The 24,751-nt window shown below is 39.5% G+C and overlaps 1 protein-coding gene across 2 annotated transcripts in view; it reads left to right on the top strand.

The window, feature by feature from the left end:
* Window positions 1–24,751, top strand: part of Mctp2 (multiple C2 and transmembrane domain containing 2) — a 232,795-nt gene that overhangs the window by 42,357 nt on the left and 165,687 nt on the right. For both annotated transcript variants that reach the window (XM_087557430.1, NM_001191625.2), the window contains 3 exon segments: window positions 13,090–13,606; window positions 21,187–21,249; window positions 22,814–22,922. Coding sequence is in view for 1 of the 2 variants with exons in the window: in NM_001191625.2 (NP_001178554.1) it covers window positions 13,160–13,606; window positions 21,187–21,249; window positions 22,814–22,922 (619 nt within the window). In the remaining variant the exon portion in view is untranslated.

The following is a 24,751-nucleotide window of genomic DNA, read 5'->3' as shown; positions in this document are numbered from 1 at the left end:
TACATTTCTACAGTCATATACCTGGCTGCCAATTTGACTTCTTCCATTGCGTATACAAAACACAAAAAAAGCCAAGACTAAAATTATGATATTTCTGTAAAATTCAGATTTTTGAGTGAGCAGCTTTAGTTCTTCAGAAATCACTTGAAGTCAACCTCAATATCTTCCTGCTCATTCCCTTGACTGAGTCATGTCAATTCAACATCATTAATATCGCTGAGGGAAGAAAATGACTCATAAGAACACAAATAGGAGTGGCACATTCAATCAATAATGGTCAGACATAGAAAATAACAACTGGAAAATAATTTCTATTTTTTTATTATTTTTATTAGAAAATTATACTATACAATAATCTCAGAATATCTTTGTATTTCATGTTAGCATTTAACATCATAACAATTGCAATTTCCAAATTGCTTTTTAAATTGTATTATTACTTAATCCTGGATAAAATTTATTCCAATAGTATATTTTAGCTATAGTTATAGTATATATTCACCCTGCATCATTCAGTCTGAGTGACAGCATTCATGTCTCTCTGCTTGCAGAGCATGTGTATGATGTGGGCCGGTGGTTCATGTCCCTGTTTTCTTGACTTTCCCAGCCCAGGAGACTGCACCCTTGAACTCAAATGAACACCTTTTCCCTTGAGTTGCTCTGTTAGAGTGCTTTTTCACAGCAATAGGAAAAGAAACAAAGATAGTTGTCTATCCTAGAAACTAGAGAGGATTTTAGTTTATAGGTGAACTATTAGTGTTAAAATGATTTCAGTTAGATGAATGGAATTCTACAAAGGCAGTTTCCTGTATTCTAGTAACTTCAGTAAAATGAAACCACAGTTTGAGTAGCTGGAAACCTGTGTGATGCTCAAGTATTGGCAGCAAAATATGAGTAAAACTGGCCACTTTGGAAATGTTTAAATTATAACTGAAAATTACTGAAAGCATGTACAATGTTATGTAGGTATCATATGATCCTGTGATTCTTCACCCACAGGAACCAAAACTTCCACAAAAACTGACAAAGCAGCTTTACTCATATTGGCAAAGAGTAGAAATGGCTAAGGTTGCCTTTGGTTCAGGAACGGGTAGCTGTGGTACATCCATACAGTGATGGAGTGATAAAAAAATAAATATACCATTGATCTGCAAAAATGGAGAAAGGAAGTTCAGATAAGCTTTGCTTGATAAAATGGGAAAAACTGAAGAATATATATGTAACATGAGATTTTCTACCTATAGCATTCTGAAAACACAAAGACAGAAACCCTATAAGAAATGGTCAATGAGTGCAAATGCACAGGCAGTGAAGGAGAACAATGGGGTGTAGAGGAAATTTAGGTCAACGAAGCTATTGGGTATAATGTTATAATTGTTCATAAATAATGAAATTTGTCTAAACCCATAGGCAGGGATATCACAAAGACCTACCTCTGTGGAGGAGAGAGATACTCATGGGAGGGAGAAGGTGGTGGTATGAATGGTTATATTGTACAATATGTTTGAAAGAAATTGTCTTTCAAATTAAACTCATTAGTATGTTCAACAAATATATGTAGCACACAAAAAAAAGGTAAATAATAAGAGGAGAGTGTTGTAGGGGAGGGAATTTAGAAGTAATGTAGGTTAAATAACCTGTTCTGTATTTTCCACCATATTGTCTATAAATCTGAACCCATTCTAACCTTTTATGAAAATGATATGCAGAAAAAAGTACATTTGTGATCAGGTACATCAGAAAACCATTACTTTGTTTTTATTTGGAGCTTGGACACCAGACATTTGGATGATAATATTTATATGGAACAGCAAAGGAACAGAAAACCAATTTGAAGAACCAAGACAGAGGTTGACTTAGCCATCTTGATACTAAACTTTAAGCCAATAACAAGAACTAATGTATGTATAATATGGGTTCACATAATTAGTATAGATATGATATATGGAACCTTTAACCTAACACTGACTATCACAGCACACTGGGAAGTGGACTAGGCATTTATAGTAAAAGACGCTTTGAAATGTGATCTCCATCTCAATCTATAAAGCAAGAACGCTGAGCAGAAACTGGTTCCACCACTCCGGAAATCAGTCTGGAGAAAATGGACATTCCACTACCTGAGGATCCAGCTATACCTTTCCTGGGCATATACGCAAATGATACTCCAACATAAAACAAAGAAACATGTTCCACTATGTTCATAACAGCCTTATTTATAATAGCAAGAAGCCGGAAAGAACCCAGATGCCCTTCAACAGAGGAATGGATTCAGAAAATGTGGTACATCTACACAATGGAATATTACTCAGCTATCAAAAACAATGACTTCATGAAATTCATAGGCAAATGGATGGAACTGAAAAATATCATCCTGAGTGAGGTGAATCAATCACAGAAAAATACACATGGTATGCACTCATTGATAAGTAGACATTAGCCGAAAAGCTGGAATTACCCAAGATGCAATTCACAGACCATATGAAGCTCAAGAAGGTGGATGTCCAAAATATGGATGCTTCCACTCCTTAAAAGGGGGAACAGAAGTATTCATAGGAGGGGATATGGAGACAAAGTTTAGAGTAGAGACTGAAAGAATGGCCATTCAGAGCCTGCCCCACATGTGGCCCATATATATACAGCCACCAAAACTAGATACGATTGATGAAGCTAAGAAGTGCATGCTGACAGGATCTGGATATAAATCTCTCCTGAGAGACACAACCAGAGCATGTCCAATACAAAGGTGAACACTAGCAGCAAACCACTGAACTGAGAACAGGACCCCTTGGGGGGAATTAGAGGAAGTATTGAAAGAGTTGAAGGAGCTTGCAACCCCATAAGAACAACAATGCCAACCAACCAGAGCTTCCAGGGACTAAATCACTACCGAAAGACTATACATGGACTGACCCTGGACTCTGACCTCATAGGTAGCAATGAATATCCTAGTAAGATCACCAGTGGAAGGGGAAGCCCTGAGTCCCGCTAAGACTGAACTCCCAGTTCAGGCAAATATCTGGGGGGTGTGGTAAATGGGGGTAGATGGGGGAACACCCTTATGGGGGAGGGGGAGGGGGAGGGGGAGGGGGAGGGGATAGGGACTTATAGACAGGAAACCAGGAAAGGGAATAACATTCGAAGTTTATATAGAAATATAAAAAAATATAAAGAAATATATCCAATAAAAGAAAAAAGGAAAAAAAAAAACACTGTTAAAACCTTAAAAAATGCTGAGTCCAACGATGGGTGAGAAACAGAATACAGGTATTTGAAAGAGTTGCATGGAGATTGACTGGTGAGCTTGCATGTGGTAGGTATGGTTTGAAAACCCTCCTCACATACAAGACAGGGGCAAGAGGTAGAGAATAAGAGGGCTCATTCAGAAAGCTGGTTACTGGGTCTCTTTTTACAATATCAATTTGTCAGTATAAATTGTTGCCATGGCACATACTGGATGTGCTAATGTGCACACAGCGGGGGAGCAATTTGGCAATACCAATTTACAATATGCTTAGTCCACACACCAGCACTTCTCCGAGGTCTACTTCTCAATGTTCCTTGCTTTGCATCTTTAATGTGCATATACCTTCTTAGAGCTACATAGTTAAACTACTCTGTCACTACAGGAATAATCTTTAAGGCCTCAATTGTTGAACACAAAAAAAGTCTTGCCACTGTGAAATACTATATAACTTTAAAGTGCCTTTAAAAGAACTATATCTATGTAAATAATATTTCTGAGTGGAACTTGGAATGAAAAGTGTGCATTAATATGTCCTTTACATCAATCAAGTTCATAAATCATCATGAATCAGTGATATGTAAATATATCCAGGAATTATATTTAATCCAATGCATAAGTTAAGTAAATACAATGTTAGTACAGTGACCACTTACATCACAATATTTGTAAAAAAGTTATCAGAAAGATATAGAGAGTAAATACAATTGCTTTGATTCTTACTTCCTGAAGTAAGGCATCAATACTTGTATGCTCTATAATATTTATATCTATTCATATAATAAATATGAATATTTATGAATAAATATGAATATAGTAAAAAAAAGTAACCAAAGCAAACCAAGTGTAAAAGTAAGAGCATCAGAATTTCACATAGGAACACATGAGCTGGGCAAAGCTGGGAATCACTGAGTGACCAGATTCTGAAAATGACCAACCTAAGTGTATGACGACAGCATCGTACGTAACAGAAAGGCTCCCTTAACTACTCAAGCAGGCAGAGTCAGAGAAGCTTAAATGGCACCTCCATTCGGACAAATGATGGAGTGATATAGTCTACTTAGTCTGTAAATACTTAATAATTCTGTTTATACTTTATGCTTGCAAAGCACTTTAATGCATGTTGGAATCAAGCCAGAATATTGGCCAAAAGTAAATACACAATACATACATATATATACATAATATATAATACGTACATACATAAATACTTAACACAAACATATATTTAAATATATATGTACATAGATACTTAAATAGATGGATAGATAATAGATACATAGAAAGATACATTTATACATATATACATAGATCCATAGGTACATAGATAGATGCATAGATGGATAGATAGAAATGATATGTATAGATAGATAGGTAGATAAGTAGATAGGTAGGTAGGTAGGTAGATAGGTAGGTAGGTAGATAGATAGATAGATAGATAGATAGATAGATAGATGGCACACTGAAGTGTGAAGGAAAATAGTTGTGACGTGGTTGTGAGTGACTTTTTAGCTTTGTAACTAGACTTAGTCTCTCCACATACAACGAAAATATACTACAGGTTCTGAAGAGATTTATATTTATCTCAGGATGTGTGAGTATAGCCATTGAGCAGCCAATGAAAATTAGAAAGTTCTGAAACCAGGAGAATTAGTCACTCCTCGTACAGTCCTCTCTTCATTGAGGTAAAGATAAAAATATTCCCAAATTTGTGTTTCGGTAGGACTTTTCACTCTGCCAGAATTCTAGATGGAGATCTCTTGATTAAGATAAGATACAGTAGAATACACTGCCATATGAATTTATGTTTATGTTGTGAAAATAAACTTACAATTTATCCTACAGTGCAGTAGTTTTCAACCTTCCTAATGCTTTGACATCTTAATACCATTCTCTATGTTGTGGTTACCCCAATGATAAAATTATTTCCATTGCTTCTTCATAAGTGTAATTTTGCTAATGTTATGAATCGTGGTGTAAATAAATGATTGCAGAATATCTGATATGTGACCCCTTTGAAACAGTCATTTGACTCCCAAAGAAGTCATATCCCACAGGTTGAGAATCACTGCTTCAGACAGGTCATGAGAAGCACTTTGAGTCTTGTTAGGCTCTGTTAATCTCTTAGGGGAAGATGCTATTGTCTCTCTGAGCTCCACTTTCTTTCCTTAGGATTCTGATTCAGCTACTGGCGTGGCTCAGGCTTGATCAGACACTTTAAGGGCCAGCGTTGACAGCTTTTTCTTTTTCCATTTGTGCATTTGCTAGCTGTCAACTTTGGAGAATGTCTGAAACCGTAATATAGATGGATACTCATTAGTCTCCTTGACTTGGGCTGTTTCCTATAAAGATCTCATCCTTCCCTTCATGGCTTCGAAAGGCACAATGCTTACTTTTAATTCATTTAGTGGAAGCTGAGGTTTTGGGGAGCAGAAGCATTTTGTTTCGTGAAGAGAAGAAACCTTTGCTGTTGCTTTATAAAACATGCGTACATTCCTGCAAAGAGTTTTATATATATATCTTTCTCTTTAGTTGGTACACAGTAGTTATATTTAATTGTATTATGTGATTTATGTGAATTATTTTCACACACAATGCAAAATGACCAGAGTTACACCTTTCTTTACATTGATTTTTGATCCACTCTGCTGTATTTGTAAACATTTAACTGTTGGCAACCACACCGCCATGCTAAGAAGACTGCATGTCTAACTTGTTTCCGACAAGAGCCTTTTCAGTTAAGACTTCAGAGAAAATTTAATATTTGGGTTTGCTTCAAATATTCTTTGAGATAAAGAAAGTTGTATAATATTTCATATTCAAATAGGTGGCTTTATCTCACTGGGCTTTTCTTCAAACATAAGTCCTCCTCGGATTTCTTCTTTTACTGTTGCTTAGGAAGTCTCTAATTCTGAAAGAGACTGAACTCTAGTTAGCAGTACACCGTTAAGAACACATAGGATCTTGTTTTCGTTATCTTGGGGGTTTTTTTTGTTTGTTTTTTTATTCTTTTTTTTCCTCTTAACACATATTTTTGTGTTTGCATGCTTGTGTTTCAGTATATTTTGTCCTGGTTACAAACTATTAAACAATGGCTTGGAAGTGCCATTTTGACTCAGCTCCACTAGAGAGGACAGGGATGACTGATAACCCATTGCTGCTTTGCGTGCTGTTCACTTTGTCACTACCAGAGTCTTTTGCGATTATATATGAATTTTCAAGTAGTTTATTACCCAGATAAGAATAATTGCTTTTTTTTTCTTGTCATTACGTTAAATTCATAGTACTTCTACTTAGTATGTTTGGCGATGATGTGTTTAACAGAATCGCTAAGCAATTCTGGAGAAGAATGAGTGTAGAGGAGTTGGAACAAGACCCCATATGTAGCAATGAATATCCTAGTAAGAGCACCAGTGGAAGGGGAAGCCCTGGGTCCTGCTAAGACTGAACCCCCAGTGAACTAGTCTATGGGGGGAGGGCGGCAATGGGGGGAGGGTTGGGAGGGGAACACCCATAAGGAAGGGGAGGGGGGAGGGGGATGTTTGCCCGGAAACCGGGAAAGGGAATAACATTCGAAATGTATATAAGAAATACTCAAGTTAATAAAAAAAAAAAAGAATATCCTTGGGAGGGAATAGGGAGGCAAAGTTTAGAACAGAGGCTGAAGGAATGTCCATTCAGAGCATAAGCTGATTTTAAGGGTGGATGCTATCCTGATCACCAAGAGCATGGTAGTGGAAAGTGATGGGTGTGTGGCTAAATGGAACAGAATAACAGTCCAGGACTCCTCCCCTCACAAATATGTCATGTTTTTTATTGAGATAGCAGCTAAGTAATTAATTAGAGAAGGACAGTATTCCACACTTAGGGTTGGAATAAATTGTTATCCATATATAAAATCAACTTTGACCTAATCCTAACCTTGTATGCATTAATTTTGTTAGAATGGGTCATAGCTCTAAATGTAAAAGGACAAAACTCCTAGAAGAAAACACTGGAGAGATCATAAGTGGATTGAAGTAATACAATGGATATTTAGATATGAAACCAAAACTGTTGCCTAGGATCTGTTAAGATCATCATCACACTTGTAAAGGCTTACCCTTGCTAATTAAGAACTTTTGATCTGCAAAGGATATTAATAATTAACAACACAAGATACAAGCTACAAAACTGGGGTGAATATTTACAGGTTTATGCCCATCTAGGCCTCTTATATTCAAAATACATATTGAACTCTCATAGGTCAAGAGTAAGAGAACTAAAAGCCTTATTGTAAAACAAATCGATAAATGTCTTGAACTGATAATTCCAACTACATAAAAGTTAGCAGATTAATGTCTCAAACCATTTTTCAATATCACACACCATTAGAAAAATGAACATTTAAAGACATTTTAATAATTGCAAAGAACTAAATAAAAATACAATGTCAGTGCTACAGAGGGTGTAAAACAAGTGAAGTCCTCAACTTGTTAGTAGAAAATAAATTAAAAACAAATAATTCATACAAGCATCCAGGAAACATTCCAAATGAGGAAAACATTGACTTGCCTCATGACCCAGTGAAAACATTGTTGACCATTTACTTTAGAGAGTGGAAAATTCCCCCTGCATAAATTTATAACAATTTTAGTTAAAATAACTTAAGACTAGAAAAGCCCCACCTGCTTCTCAAGGGAAATTAATCAATGTATGGTGTGCATACATGCAAGTGGACAGCTCTTATTAACCAAGAAATAGTCTACTCCACTGATGCTATGGGCAACAACTTGGGTCATTCTCAGAGTGCAGCTTGAAAGGAGTCAACCAAGAAACTTACATGCTGTGGGATTCTGTTTAGGAGAATCTTGAAGACAGTGCTGTCATGATGGAGACTAGATGCATGGTTATCAGAGGAAATATGTTTCTCCTGAAAGTATTCTAATGGTCGCTAATGTCTTCTTTCATCAATCTTTCCTGAGCCTCCCTACCCAAAGGAAATAGAGAGGATGAATTTGCAGGCACAGGCAGGGCAGTGCATGGATAACATTAATGCTTTCTGGCACACAACGGGCATCAGAGGTGTGTTTTTAAACCCCACCACCGCCTTAGTACATCTTTTTTAAATTTAATAGACACGAAGATTCCAAACCAGTTCTTTACATAAGCGCTCAATTCTTCTCATAGTTTCTTCTCAAAACAAATAGACTTCCCCACCAGGGGCATGCAAATCTCTTTAAGGACTTAGATTCTAAATAGAGATTGCCAGGAAGTTCTGTTGCAAGACAGATTCTTGGGAATCAGGTTCATCTGATATATGGATTGGATTTAATTGTTTAAATATCATACACATTGTTAGATTTTATTATAGCATTTTGAAACGAAATTGGTTTTAATGCCCTCTGCAATGAGTCAATTTCAGATGGTACAAGGGGCTTCTTTGAGAACCCTGTGTGTCTGGGAGTGTGAACACGAAGATCATCTTTGTTTGCCTACCTCTGCCCCACTTTTATTACTTGTATAAAATCTATAATGCCTCCTGCAACCCTCTCAAATGTTGTAGAGTTTTTCATTATAATTTATTCATTGAGTGTTTTGTCTTCTACTGCTCCCACTATGGTCATGTTCTTGTGTATCAATTATCTCTTTCTTTCTTTTTTTTAATCTTTATTAACTTGGGTATTTCTTATTTACATTTGATTGTTATTCCCTTTCCCGGTTTCCAGCCAACATCCCCATAACCCCTTCCCCTCCCCTTCTCTATAGGTGTTCCCCTCCCGATCCTCTCCCTATTACCACCCTCCCCCCAACAATCATGTTCACTGGGGGTTCAGTCTTGGCAGGAGCAAGGGCTTCCCCTTCCACTGGTGCTCTTGCTAGGCTATTCATTGCTACCTATGAGGTTGGAGCCCAGGGTCAGTCCATGTATAGTCTTTGGGTAGTGGAAGCTCTGGTTGGTTGGCATTGTTGTTCATATGGGGTTTCAAATCCCTTCAAGCTCTTTCAGTCCTTTCTCTGATTCCTTCAACAGGGATCCGTTCTCAGGTCAGTGGTTTAATGAGAGCATTTGCCTAAGTATTTGCTGTATTCTGGCTGTGTCTCTCAGGAGAGATCTACATCCGGTTCCTGTCGGCCTGCACTTCTTTGCTTCAAACATCTTCTCTAGTTTGGTGGCTGTATATGTATGGGCCACATGTGGGGCAGGCTCTGAATGGGTGTTCCTTCTGCTTCTGTTCTATACTTTGCCTCCCTATTCCCTCCCAAGGGTATTCTAGTACCCTTTTTAAAGGAGTAAAGCATTCCCATTTTGGTCATCCTTCTTGAGGTTCATGTGTTCTGTGCATCTAGGGTTATTTGAGCATTTGGGCTAATATCCACTTATCAGTGAGTGCATACCATGCGTGTTTTTCTGTGATTGGGTTACCTCTGTGATTGGGTTTCTGTGATTGGGATGATATTTTCCAGTTCCATCCATTTGCCTATGAATTTCATAAAGGCATTGTTTTTGATAGCTGAGTAGTATTCCATTGTGTAGATGTACCACATTTTCTGTATCCATTCCTCTGTTGAAGGGCATCTGGGTTCTTTCCAGCTTCTGGCTATTAAATATAAGGCTACTATGAACATAGTGGAGCATGGGTCTTAGTTACATGTTGGGGCATTGTTTGGGTATATGCCCAAGAGAGGTATAGCTGAGTCCTTAGGCAGTTCAATGTCCAATTTTCTGAGGAACCTCCAGACTGATTTCCAGAATGGTTTACCAGTCTGCAATCCCACCAGCAATGGAGGAGTGTTCCTCTCTCTCCACATACTCGCCAGCATCTGCTGTCACCTGCGTCTTTTATCTTAGCCATTCTCATTGGTGTGAGGTGAAATCTCAGGGTCAATTATCTCTTTCTTGTGCTATTTTCTTTGTCCAGATGTCTCCCGGCTCTTATGTTGCTCCCACATCCAAGGCCATCATATTATACCCCAGTTTTCTATCAAGCTTTTGCTGAGAAGTTACTGCCATCCATCTCCATTTTCATGATTTTTATTTTTTTAAATAGTCACATCCTATATATCTTTACATCAGATTCTTTTCTCTCTTCCAGTCCCTCCCATATCCTTCCCACTCCATACTCACCCAACTTCATTTTTTTTCTCTCTAAACCAGTGGTTCTCAACCTTCCTAATGCCTCGGCTCTTTAACACAGTTCCTCATGTTGTGGTGATCCCAACCGTAAGATTATTTTCACTGCTACTTCATAACTGTAATTTTGCTACTGTGGTGAAATGTAATGTAAATATGTATGTTTTTCAATAGTCTGAGGTAACTGCTGTGAACGAGTTGTTTGGGATCATGCCCCACAGATTGAGAACCACTGCTTTAAACAAACAAACAAACAAAAAAAACAAACCAAAAACAAAAAAAGTTCACACATAAAAAAGTAACAAAACAAATCCACAACATCTGTTTTGTGTTGGTGACTACTCCTGATCATGAGGCCTACCAGGGAATGTGGTTGATATACTTAGTGTCACTTCATTTGAGAAAAGCTTTGCCCTATCCTAGTATCCGTACATTGCAAATAGCTTCTCAGGTAGGGGTTGGACTTTGTAACCACTTCTGCTTCTTGTGATGTGACTGTATGTCTTTAAGTGCAGGTGCCATGTATAGTCTGTCGAGTCTCTCTTCATTCATCTGTCCATCAGTCCTTTGTGCCCGAATAAAGAAACACAGACTCAGAAAGACAAACACTGCATGTTTTCTCTTATATGTGAATATTAGCTTTTAAGTTTTGGGTATATGATATGTGTGTGTGTGTGTGTGTGTGTGTGTGTGTGTGTGTGTGTGTGTGTGTGTTATTAGCAACATACCAGAACTTCCCGATATTTGAGACTGTTTCTTTTGTTCTTGTTGATCAGAATCACAGTTTTCAATGTTAAGAACTGTAGCCTGTTGTAATTACTTTGGATTTTGGTTAGCTTATTCTCAGATGTTTCACTTGGACCGGGTTGTTCTTATTTCTCTGATGAATCTTTAGAGGCTGTGACTTATGCTCTGGTTCCATTATAGTCCCAGTCAAATTGCAAATGTCCTCCATTAAGTTATTAGAAGCTTTTGGATATGATCTGTTTTCTCTGTGCAATCTCATCCCCACTGGAGAACTAAGAAAACTAGGATATAATATGATGGCATGGCCCTGGACCAACAGCAAAGGAGCATGTAGCAAAATAGAGTTTGAACCTAAAGAGTCTGTCTTTAGATCCCAAGGACTTAGTAGTGCTAGAGACACCAAGTGCATCCTGGGAGAATCTCTTACCTGTGGTGATAGGCAGTAGGCTTTGGGCTTTAGAGATCTATATTATAATCTTCAGTAGGCTAATGGCCATGTGAACAGTGATTTACAGAGATCTTTGAGTGTTCTTTCCACTACTAACTACTTTGTCTTGAGATGAAGGGGTAGGAGAAGAAAATGCACTAACGGTTGCTTTCGAGAAGTGCTTCTCTACCCCACCCCCAAGCTCTCTGCTTTGTTCCTTGGCCAAATGAGGCAACCTTCCTGCAGCCTAGTTCCCAGTGCCTTCATCACACTCCATCACATCAGAAGGATATTGTGAAGCATTTGGCACATGAAATGGGTTCATTGCTCCAAATTTGACTTTTATTGACTCTCTGATTAATCCAACCTCTTATATGTCAAATCACCATGGCATTTTCAATGTGACTACCTATGTGTCTATGTAGTCATTCCCACCCACCCACACACATGTGAGATACCTGTATGCTTTTCCATCTGCACCCCAGCTCCTGATTACAGCAAATACTCAATATTCAGAGATCCTTCATTTAGAAGTGCTTCCTCACAGGAGCTTGATATGGATGGCTCCTGAGAGGCTCTGCCAGAGCTTTACTGATACAGATGAGGATGTTTGTCGCTAACCATCAGATTAAGCATGGGGACCCCTATGGAGGAGTTAGAAAAAGGACTGAAGGAACTGAAGGGGTTTGCAACCCCATAGGAAGAACAACAATATCTATCAACCAACCGGAACCCTCCCCACCCGCCCCCAGAGTTCCCAGGGACTAAACCACCAACCAAAGAGAACACGTGGGGGAACCATAGCTCCAGTTGCATATGTAGCAGAGAATGGCATTGTCTGAGATCAATAGGAGGAGAAGCCCTTGGTTCTGTGAAGGCTGGTTCCCCCAGTGTATTCCCCCTGGAATGCCAGGGTGCTGAGGTGGGAGTGGGTGGATGGGAGTAGGAACATCTTCATAGAAGAAGGGGGAGATGGAGGGGGGCTGGAGAGTGGGGGAAAGGGGTAACATTTGAAATGTAAATCGATAAAATATCCAATAAAAATGGCTAAAGCACTATTATTTTTAATAGGCAAAAAAGAAAGAGCTAGAGAAGGAGAGGGGGAGGGGGAGGGAGGGAGCGAAGGAGGGAGGGAGGGAGGGAGAGAGAGAGAGAGAGAGACAGAGAGAGAGAGAGAGAGAGAGAGAGAGAGAGAGAGAGAGAGAGAGAGAGAGAGAATGAGAATGGCTCCCATTGGTTAAGGTGAAGAAATGTAGTAACTGCCTTAGCAAATATCTTAGTTTTGATATCCCTAGAGAGGAGTAAGTAGTCTTTTTCTACGAAGCTTAGGCTCAACCTGATAATCCCATCTTTTTACTTTTTTATTGTTACTTGATTTTAAACTCTTAAATATTATATATCCTAAAAATTACCTTTCCCAATCTTTGTGAAAGTACGACCTTATGTTTCACTTCTCATTAAGGGATGAAGAGTAAACATTCTGAATCAATTTCCTTTGGGCATGGCCATATACAGCCAGAAGTTTCATGTCTTCTCCTTATTTATGCTGTTTTGCAGAAGTCACTGACTGTTTTCCAGCAGAGGCACACTCTTTTGAGGAGTGGAACTCTTGATTCTTCATGCAGTTATGGATCTGGATAAACCATCTGTCTGGGGATCACTAAAACAGCGGACTAGACCATTGTTGATCAACCTGAGCAAGAAGAAGGCTAAAAAGAGCCCCAGCAAACCTTTGGATTTAAGAGTGCAGCATCACCTGGACCGGCGCCTCAGCCTCTCGGTGCCTGATCTCCTGGAAGCAGAGGCTTTGGTCCCAGAAGGTCGGCCTTACTCGGGGCCCCAGTCATCCTACATCTCAGTACCAAACAGCCTGTCCACTGCAGGCATTGTCCCGAAGAGCAGCAGCAGCTCACTGAAGCAATCTGAGGAAGAGCTGGAATGGAGCCAGGAGGAAGCAAGCCATGTCCCTGGGGTGGACACCGACTCTGAAGAGATCTATGCCTCTCCTGCAGAAGAGTGGCAGGCATTCAGCCAGAGTGGCCTGGATCTGCACAAAGCTCCCGAGGAACCAGAAGTAAGACCTGGACTCTTCCTAGCTTGCTTGCTTGCTTGCTTGCTTGCTTATTTATTTATTTATTTATTTATTTATTTATTTATTTCTCTCTATCTATTTATTTATTTATTTATAGGTGCATTCCCTGCCCTTGGGAAATTTGAGTAAGAGTTATTTTGTGGTTATTCTGGATGGAGAGTATGTCATTTACGAGAATTTAAATTAATGTACTATTGATTGCACTGGTGTTCCCATTTGTTTTAGGGCTGACCTCTATGTATTTAAAAGCTAGAACAAAGGAACCTTCGAGGACCATTTAAGGCTTCAGCAGCTCTAGAGGACGAGGTTTCTTTGTTCCATCTCCTGGCAAAGCCACTGAGCATGCAACTTTAACCTTTGGTTCTCCTCCTCCCCTCTTCTTCCTTTTCTTCCTCTTCCTTTTCTTCCTCTTCCTTCTCTTCCTCTTGCCTCTAGTAGGTCACCTTTTTCTGCACTGAGGTGAGGAGTAGCTATGAATGAAATCAATATGGCCATCCTTCTGCCACTACTAGCTTATTTAGACTTATAGACAATGTGGACAATGTGATTTTTTTTTGTCTACATCTTGTAGACCAGTGGTTCTCAATCCCTTTAGGGGTTTAAGACCCTTTCATGGGCATCACACATCAAATATCTGTATATCAGATTTTATAGTATTGTTTGTGACAGTAGCAAAATTACAGTTATGAAGTACCTAAAAAAATTTTACAGTTGGGGGTCACCACATCATATGAGGAGCTGTATGTATTAAAGGACTGCAACTGTATTAAAGGATTGTAGCAAGAAGAAGATTGGGGAACACCATTGTAGACAAGCATGAAAACTACGTTTTAGATGGTGTAGATGTTTCTCTTTGATAATCAGAACCTAAAGGGTAGACTTTCCACCTGTGGTAGAGGCCTGTGGTGTTTCTACCAGTATGCATGCCATACTAGGTTTTGGGAACTTCCTTAATCTCTGAAAAACAGATGTTAGAAACCAGTGATCAAACTTTTATTGCTGGAGTTTATTTTTTCAAAGCCTCGTTGTTTCAGGAAGGCTAACTGGTCAGTGTAATTATGCAAAAATATTTGGTTTTGGAAGAAGAATTTAAATTCTGGCACCAAATTCCCGAATCCTAATCCTGACTTGAATGATCAATTTAATCAGCCCACTTGGATATTTTTTACCTGTTTAAATTCCTCTTAATTAATGATGCTGAAGCAGGTTCCAATGTTGAAATAGGGGGCTAACTTTTTTTATGTATTTAAGATTAATCATAGAGTTGTATAAAAATTAAGTCTTCAGCTGAGGCTTTTGGATTTGCTTTTAGATGAAAATCTGTTAATCATGCAATGCGTCTGAACTTCCCTACGGAATAGGTTCTGGGAATGGTGGTGCTATGACCATGTCCTTTCGGACATTGCTACTCATTAAATAAAGGTCTCAGCTATTTTTATTTTGACTTTGACATATGGCATTCTTTGGAAACTTTTATGATATTTAATATTTGTGAATTTGAAATATGTTTCTATTTTACAAAATGCAAATAAAGTAGATTTACTTATCTTGGTCAGCATGGGAAGAAAACCTGTTGATCAGATCTTAAAGCTCATCTTCATCATCAATGCATTTGTCTGAGTCTGGGTGGATTTCTTGGCTTTTATCTACTAACGATTTCAAATTAGAAAGATGTTCAGAGTATGGGCGCTCACCTGCATTAGCCTTTCTGTAGTCTTTGTTGAATAAGTATAAATATTTGAGTGCTGTGTTGATCAAACATTGTGGAGGATATTATTAATGATGAATACCATGTCAGGATCATAGAGGGTCTAGTGTGGGTTCTGCACAGTTCGTGAGTCTTCCCTGGTCCCTTCTGTACAAGATGAATCTTTCCCACTCTCTAAGAGTCCAAAGGGTATCACTCGGAAAGAAGAGTTTCTCCCCCATTCTTCCGCATAAATTGTTGATTTGGAAACTGTGTGCAGCTACAAGTGGAAGGGTCTAATTCATCCTTTGCTGAGGGCCTTGTTCTTTGCCCACAATAGCATCGTGTTCAACTACATTTAATTAAAAAATCATTGATAGCAATTGACCCAGGTTAATAGAGTTTAATTTGTGGGTTTTCAAAATTGATTTCTTACTAGCATTTATTAGTTAAATAAAAATGGGCTTCATGGTGATGCAATGGAAGTTTTCTGGCCATGTAAATACTTGAAATCAAAACCAAACAAGGTAATGAATACAAGTTGTTTAAGTCTCCATGTTTGGAAATGTAAACAAACAAACAAACAAAAAATCAAAGACACAAAGAAATAGCAGGAGTGGGTGTGAGTCAAGGTCTTTCTGACTTATCCTTGTTTATTGAGGAATAGGAGTCTAAGTTGCCCTGAGGTGGATCCTTATTTATTATGGGGTATTTTCATATCCCAATATAAGGTGACCATTATAGGTGCTTTTGACACAGTTGTGCTCTTGCTAAGAGTAAGGCCTTAAAGTCTCCCTAAAGACCTAATTCTCTTGCCACTTGTTAATGACTGTTTGGACTCCTGGCTCTCAATTCTTTACCATAAATTGGCAATGTAGTGACAACCTTGGCGTTCCTTAGTCGAAGATGATAGTGTTTTTGAATTATAAAGTGATAAGCAGATATAAACAAGTGGATTGTTTTGCTAACACCACTCTTGCAAAAAAAAATCTTGCAAGAATTTATGGAAGGTCATTTGCAAATATTATTCATGGTTTAACAAGTGCCTGAGCCCTAGCCAACCACTTATATCAAGAATTGTATATGTCCAGAAGTTAGTTGTGTTTGACTTTGCGGGTGAAAAGGTATCTGTCACAACTTGTTTCTGATGTTGTGGCACGGAGAACACAGAAATGAATAGGTAGAGCTGGAATTCAAATGATTTCTCTTTAAAGGTAAACAGAAGAGAGTGAGGGCTGAATGTTGTAATGGGCTGTAGTTTGCTGAGTATAATTTTACAACATCCCAGGCCTGTCTGTGCACACACACTTTATATGTCCAGTGTTAAGTTAGATGGTATTCTGCAGCTTTGTTTTAGAGACAATCTTGGAGTTGAAAGAAAACTAAAGGCAGACCTTGACAGAGTTGCCACGGACCTTCTGGTAGCTTGTGCAGAGGTAGAATATGGAAAGATTAGGCCGATGTGTTGATTGTTAGATGGCTTCTCCTTATTCTTTCATTGTTTCCTGTGACTACTTAATGACCTCTCTGGCCTCTGTGGCCCTCATATTCCTGTTGCTTATGTTATTAATTCCTTTGTCTAGTAGATGTTTGCATTTGATCCTCTATTCTTAAATATTCATGGTGTTGAAAGCCTAAAGTGGGTTACAGAATTTAAATCATCTGGCACATAATACTCAGGCCTATATTCATAGGCTTTCATGGATTAGTTTTAAAAACGAAATAATTGATCTCAGCCAGTCTTATTCCCTATCGCCAGCTTTTCTGAATGTGGGTGTATGTCTTGACCTACTGAAACCAGTCATCTAGGCATGACACGTTTTGTTTTAGTTCTTGAGGATACTGCATAGCTAGTTCCTGTGACAGCCACAGGGAGGGTGACATTCACACAAGAGCACATTCAGTGTATGGAAAAGTTTATTTGCTCATGCCAATGTTTTGCTTTCAAGATCCTTGGTGACAAGATTGTGTGTGTGTGTGTGTGTGTGTGTGTGTGTACATGTGTGGGCACGCACATTTTAGAGTATATTGACAATTATGTACATGTAGTTGCATGTCTTTACATGTGTTTAGTCATCAGAGGTCCCAGTTAGGTATTGGTTTTCAGGAGATGACCACCATGAATGCTGACACAGGGTCTCTCAATGGTGTGGAGCTCACCAAATAGCCTAGGCTGCTTTCCAGGAAGTCTCAGAAATTCATCCGTCTCTACTGCCCAGGACTGAGATTACAAATGTATACCACAGTGTCCAGCCTCTTACATGAGATCTGGCAATCAAACTTGGTCAGCAAGCACTTTACCAACAGACTCATTTCTCTGGCCCTGTGTGTGTGTGTGTGTGTGTGTGTGTGTGTGTGTGTGTGTGTATGTATGTATGTATGTATGTATGTATCCATCTCAAACCTATCTAAACAAACCCTTCTGGATTTTAATGTATTTTTATTCCTTTAAGTCAGGGATTCACACTTAAAGGGGACACAAATTATGGATTCGCTTTCTATAGTGTAGTGCTCCAAAACAGTATGAAGATATTAGTGTAAACTCATGTGTCACTAAAGCCAAATCAAAGAAATAACACCTGCCTAAAGGCAATATTTCTTTGCATGAGAGATGAACACCCTCACATGTATAGTAGATAGCCGACAATAGGTCTTAATATATTTTGGTGAGATGTACTAGATTTTATGATGTTCAAAAGTATTCCTCCTTTTCCTGAGTATGTGCTTAAAAACAGTCTGTTTAAAATCAATAGCTCATCAATCTGTATGCTCATGAGGTAGAATGTTACTTGGTAATTAAGGATGGGAATTTGGATGGTTTCAAAGGCATTGAGCAAAGTGAAAGATTCCATAAGTTGACATACTACATGATTCTTTTTGACAGGTGAATCTATAAATGACAAAATTACATGACAGAAATAGATCAGTGATTGTCTTGGGTGAGGAAAAGGACAAAAACTTTAGTATAGTGGGGTAGAAGGAAGGAGTTTTCTGAGTGGCTGGATTGTTGTGTATCCTGACCATAGAGCAGTTGTTCAAATCTATACCTGTTTAAAGTCACAGAACCCATAGAAATATAGTAAGCTTACTCTGTGGTATTTTAACTTGTGGCAAATTAAAGCAAACCTAGTATGCTTTATTATTATTATTCAGAACATAAGTACCAACATCCATCGGCATTGGGATATCAGCCTTTCCTTATGACATCATTTTCACTGTGTTGCCTTTGCTGAGACACAGAGTCAGAAGTCCTTCATCTAGTTGTTAGCCTTACAGAGGAGATAAGAACATTGTGGATTCTGCTCAGTGGATAATTCTCTGGGTTCTGTGCAAGAGTGCACGGGAATAGTCTTAAGTTATGTGTCTCCCAGCTGCTATAAGTTGTCCTCTTGTGCATATGGAATGCTTTCCTCTTCGTATGGTAATCATTTTCCTTCCTCCCCGTGTATATACTGTGTGTGACAGTTACAGTGGCTGTGGGAACCATAACTTTAAGTTCTGTGACTTCTGTGAGTAAAACCGGCCATAATGTTGAATTAATGTCATTGCTCACATGGAATTTCCCTGCTACTATAAGTGGGAAACTTACAGTGTGTTTAAATAAAGGCTTGGCATTTATTTTTCAGTAGTATATAAATTATAGCACCCGTGTAGACTAATTTCATCATTTAAGTAGCATTACTACTAAATAGAGCAAGGCTAACACTGAGATTATACATCGAGTACCATGCGTTGGCAGAAGGTGGTTTTAGCCTTCCTTCAAGATAGAAGATAGAATCTGGGGAGATGACTTAGCAGCGGAAAGGGCTTGCTGCACCTATAGAGAATCCAGGTTTAGCCCCCAACCTCCCCTAACTCTATTTTCAAGTACTCGAATGTAGTTTTCTGGCCTCCAAAGGCACCAGGTACATGTGTATACACATAGGTAAGACACACACACACACACACACACACACACACACACACACACAAACATCCACACACACATTCACACATTAAATGGAAATGAATGAATGAATGAATGAATGAATGAATACATACATACATACATACATGCATGCATACATAAGCGTTTATGATCCTTGGCTAATAACAAATTGAAATTCTCATCTCAGCCCTCGTAGCTTTGCAGGACTGCCTTCAAACAGGTTAGTCAACTGGAATATTGATTTATTTAATAAAATGAAATGGCAGCAGAAAGCCTCCAGGTTTCAGAGTTCCAGAGAGTGCTGTTTACCACTGGTTCCAGGTGTTGAAACATCAGCATTGACAGAAGTCAGTCAGGCAGAAATCGAACATACGGGGTAACGTGCAGCATAAAAGACGTACATGGAATCCCTTTGACATAAGGAAAGTTGAGTAAGAATCTAAATGTTGATGGGCCTTCCTATCGTTCCTGGATGTCATTTAGAAACATCCCGTCAAGCAAAACCAAGACCCGGAAGGAGAGGTTTCCTGGCACTGGACTGACCTGCTGTTGCACTCCTGTCTGTCATCAGCCTGGGCCCCACAAGGGGGTTTAAGACACCTTTGAATGCTAGCATAGTGGCAGTACCTATGTGGGTTTGGGTGTAGTAAATGAAGTGCATTGGCCTTAGAGAAAAGTCAAGTTCAGAAAATCCCCCCTCCCCTTCCTAGGTAAGTTGATATGAATTGAGCATGAGGGTTTCATGCTCTGGGGACATTGGGCCCTAGAGCTGTCAAGGACGGAGGTAAGTTTGAAATGAGTAGAATCCAAGAGCTCCAGGGCAGCCGTGCTTCTTAGATGAAAGCTACTGGCATGCAGACTCGTCTCTGAACATCATGGCCTCCTGGATGTTACTAAATTCCAGATGTGGTAGGTCAGGGAACTTTTGCTTGTTTGAAGTAATCCACCCACTACTGAGTGGGAAGAAAAACAGCCCTCTTGTTCTGAAACTGTCCCAATGTTTGGAAGTCTTTGTCTAAGAGGAGAAGGATGCTTACCATATCCCCAGTGGAAAGAAAGACTCATGTCATCTGTGCCTCCAAGCATGGCCTCCAAGCCAGTGGTTTATAGTCCAAGTAATCTCTGTATGCCTCCTGCCTGTCCCCAAGTTTATAACCTTGGAGTTATCCATGCTTTGTTCATACAAGTGGTTATCTGGACTGATGTACCAGGTAAACAGAAGCATACTCAGATTTCCAGGAGAGGTGCATGCACAACCTGTCTTCTCCTGTCTGTGCTTTCCTGAAGGCGTCACCCTTTTCCTCTGCTCTCTGCAAAATCCCTAGCTCTTCTAGATAGTCTCTCATCTGGTTACATACAAACAGACAAGCGGCCTGCTTACCCATATATTCTATAACCCATCTCTTCTTGGGTGTGGATGACATTCATACTAGGAACCACGTGTTACCCTGTAAAGTCACTCATGAGGAATTTCCGCTTCCTACCTATATTAGTGATTGAATAGTTGTGGGACCAATGGTGTCTAGTTGGAAAACTGGTTTACAAATCACATATTGAACAGGTCCTTGTTGGTGGCCAAGCTGGGTTCTCTGGAGGATGAATGGCAGCACAGTTTACTTTGTGGTTGCCGGCCAGGCAGTCCTACCTGGGAAGGGACTTGGCTCTGTGCCCTCCTGATCTTCAGGAGAGCTCATGTTGTTTGCTCTATGCATGGATGTGTTCATAATCTAGGACCTGAACCATGTTCTAACTAAAGACTTAGGTAACAGAGGCCATGGCTTGATAGATACTCTTGAATTTGCCTCTTCTTGTCACACAGCTGGCAAAGCTTCCCACATACCCGAAAGTAGGCATGCAAATATGTTATTTCCAAAGAGTTGAGGGAAGGTTTTGTCACAGTCTATATTCATTTGCTGTCCTAAAACAGGCTTTTCTTTATGTTTACAGAAGACTCATGGCAGTGACGATCTCAATGCTTCTATGTCATCTCAGCAATTTGAAGAACAATTGGTGAGTGACGTTCCTTACAAACTAACATTGATGTCAGCATCAAAAATACTTCTTACTCTTTGTATTTCTTTGCTTCTTTATCTTTAAAGTAGATGGCAGACTGCCCACCTATGGAAACATATCTTGCAACTTCTAGCTGGAAGAAATTAATTCAGGTTTATTGATTGGTCAGCCTGGAATAGATTTGTCTAAAAATACACACAGTAACCATGCAACTGAGTTTAGTAGGAAAGAGGACAAAGCCTTTTGAAGCCCTCTGAAACTTTGAAAAGAAGCTTGTCAAGGGCGGCTGCAGCCACAGGATCAATTGATTGAATGCCTAATGAAGGAATAATAAATCATTCCATCTGTCCCCTTTGAAGAAAGGCAGGAATTTGAACTTGGTCAAACACTGCACAGGATTCAATACGATTCCTAGGTATTCAAAAAAAAAAAAGCTTGGATTTGTGACTGTGCCCCATGAAAGTTGATGATTTCCTTGAGAGGGAAATGACAGATCTTAGGGGATGGGAAAGCCTGAGAGCATAAATGAGACAAGGAGAGTAGATACTGAAGAGCGAAAGTGAAATGTGCCGGAACCAGAGAGCACAGAGCTGAGGAGGTCAAGTGTGAGTGTGGGGACACAGGTGAGGACACCCTGGTGCCTGGTGGACCGGAAAGCTAAGACTCATGTTAAGAAGTGAAATTGTAGCCCATGTAGAGGAAGGCTACTAGACTTGGTAAGGATTGATGGGAATTTTAACAAGACATGGGAGACGTTCAAGAGCTAAGGTGGGTATATAGACACACATTTGTGGGAACCAGCCCTGTCCTCCTCCCTTCATGCTATTTCTTCTCCAGTCTTCATCCTCGGTTTTCAAATTAATTTATTCCCTACCCTATTGTGTGTGTGTGTGTGTGTGTGTGTGTGTGTGTGTGTCTATATACATATATGTGTATGTATGCATGCATACCTATGCATGGGGGTACAGTTGCCTATTATGCACTTGGAGACTAAAGGAAAATATCATTTCCCATCATTTTCCACTTGGTCCTCTGAGGTAGAACCTTTCCCTGTATCAAGACTCAGATATTTTCTGTTAGGCTAGAATCCAGCCAACTCTAATAGTTCTCTTGTCTCCACCTCCCTAGGAGCTGGGGTTGCAGATAAGTATAGAATATTTTTGGCTTATTATGTGGGTGTTGGGCCTGGAATCCCTGTCCTCATAATTATACAGCAAATGACCAATGGCTGCTGAATCATCTCTCCAGTTCAAGTGTATAGCTTTATAGTAAGAAATGTCAAAATAAATAAAGGAGTTTAAGGGTTTTGGACATTGACATATTATTCATAATTGTTGGAAAGTTTATCTTGTGATTGCCTGTGAAATTAAATAAAATCCCATTGGGGAAAATGTAAAAAGAACTATCTAATAGTGCAGTCATGATCATGTCATCAAATCAAAGTGTATGACAGCTGGGGTTCATAGTTGACCATTGTGACTTTTATCTTTCCCTATTAGAGTAAGCAGTGCCCCTGCTCGGCCTTACATTTCAGACTTAGATGCCTTTTTCTTCTGTGCAGACTCTTGGAGAAGCTAGTGATTGTGTGAGTCACCTCCCCAGTCCCTTCGCCTACCTCCTCACCATACACCTGAAGGAAGGTCGCAACCTCGTGGTCCGGGATCGCTGCGGTAAGGTTGGTCTGTTGTGCGCTTGCTCTCAGTAGCTATAAAGGCCTTCTCTGTGCCCTGGTATGAAAGCCAGAGTTAACCAATGTCCATTCCACATTGATTAGAGACGAGTTCAACTCTCACAGTATGCCTCTGTCCTCAGAGTCCTCCCCACCCATTTATAGTGTGTTATTTAAAAGTGATAAATGCTGGATTAGGGTATACACTAAAAACTCTATTCAACTTTAACAACCTCTTTCAAGTTCTTATCCCTAAGCTCTGTCACATTCTGAGGAAGTGTGGACTAGGACTCTCTTAGGAATTTAGAAAGGAAAACCATAAACATTATTTGTCAGTCAGTTTTTGATATCTGAAGAAATAACTGATAGAAAATTTAAAGGGAGAGATGTAATTTTGCTCAGAGTATCAGAGATTTGGGTCCAAGTTGCTCTGGCTCCAACTCATTTGGGCCTTAGCAGAGGCAGAACACCCTGACATGTGATCAGTGATGCTGTTCGCGTCATGATAGAAATGAAGCAAGATTAGGAGGGGGCTGTGGATGAGATGTAGCCATCAGAGACACAGCAACATGGATTTGCTCCCTTCCACGAAATTTTTGTCAGCTTCATGCAGTGCATTAAAATTTGAAATCCCACATGAAAATGATAAATGCTGGTTTCCTTTTAACATATAAAGCTATTTTAGAATGAAATAGCCATGATAATTTATATGTGGAATAAATCAAGTAATCCAGAGAAATAGTCACCTGGATTTACGATTTTATTAAAATGAGTGGATGGATTTTAAAGATGGTGCCATCCGATGTGCTGATTGATTCAGATAGCCTTCAGACTTCTTCCCTCCCACAAGATCCCAGAAGATCTCACAGGATCTCACAGGACCCCACAGAATCCCTTTATTTTATCGTCTTTTCTTTGCTTGCCTTCTGTACATGTCTCTATACATCTCCCATATGTATATGTATTTAAATTAACTTGAGATCACAATACCTACATTGTTGTGCAGTAAGTTTTGCTTTTGACTTTACAACTCATCTTCAAGATAGTCCATGGTTTTCTTTGCAAATATATTATCTCTCTTTAAACTTAATATGTTACTTCATGTCCTTTGCATGTTTGAGTCTCTGAGGAAGCATGCCATCCTTTCTGGGTTCTTGTGCTCCCACTTACGGATGCCATCTTTGCTCGCCCTGGCCTAGCTTCAGTTAAGAGGATTAAGTTATGCGGCTGGGCAGGGTGAACCAGTAGTACCTGTTGGGTTCTTCCCACTCTGCTGCTAACCAGCTCCTGCCACCTGCCACTTAAGGTCTTCTTTCTGGCTTACTGCCCACGCTGTCTGCTCCTGTTTGTCCACACATGCTTGGCTGGTCCTCGTGTAACATCAATGGGCAATGGAGCATCCATCCATCCTCTGCTATCCGAATGCTGCTGCAGCCCCTGTGCTGACAGCACACCATTCAGCTTCTGCTTTTCTTATCTGCTGCCTTCAAGCCTGGAGCAAGGCTAGCTCATGTGCTGCGCACATTCTTTTCTTAGTCATCCAACCTCTGCCCCAGAAACCTTCCTACCGCCTCTCTATATACTGCATGTATTCATGCTGCCCTTTCACACACACACACACACACACACACGTACACAGAACACACACATACATACATACACACAGATACACACATAGATTTTTCTTTCTCTGTATGTATAGTTTATATATAGTATATATTAAATTATATATTGTATATGACATGATATATGATATGTGATATGTAATTTTTTTGGAATTCCTTTCCCTCCAAGTCTATAACTCTGGGACAGTCATTGGCCCTGGATCAT

The sequence above is a fragment of the Rattus norvegicus genome, chromosome 1 (assembly GCF_021556685.1).
Source record: "Rattus norvegicus strain SHRSP/BbbUtx chromosome 1, alternate assembly SHRSP_T2T, whole genome shotgun sequence".
NCBI classification, from domain to species: Eukaryota; Metazoa; Chordata; class Mammalia; order Rodentia; family Muridae; genus Rattus; species Rattus norvegicus.
Note: the sequence above shows the minus strand (reverse complement) of the source record. Positions and strands in the feature narration are given on the sequence as shown.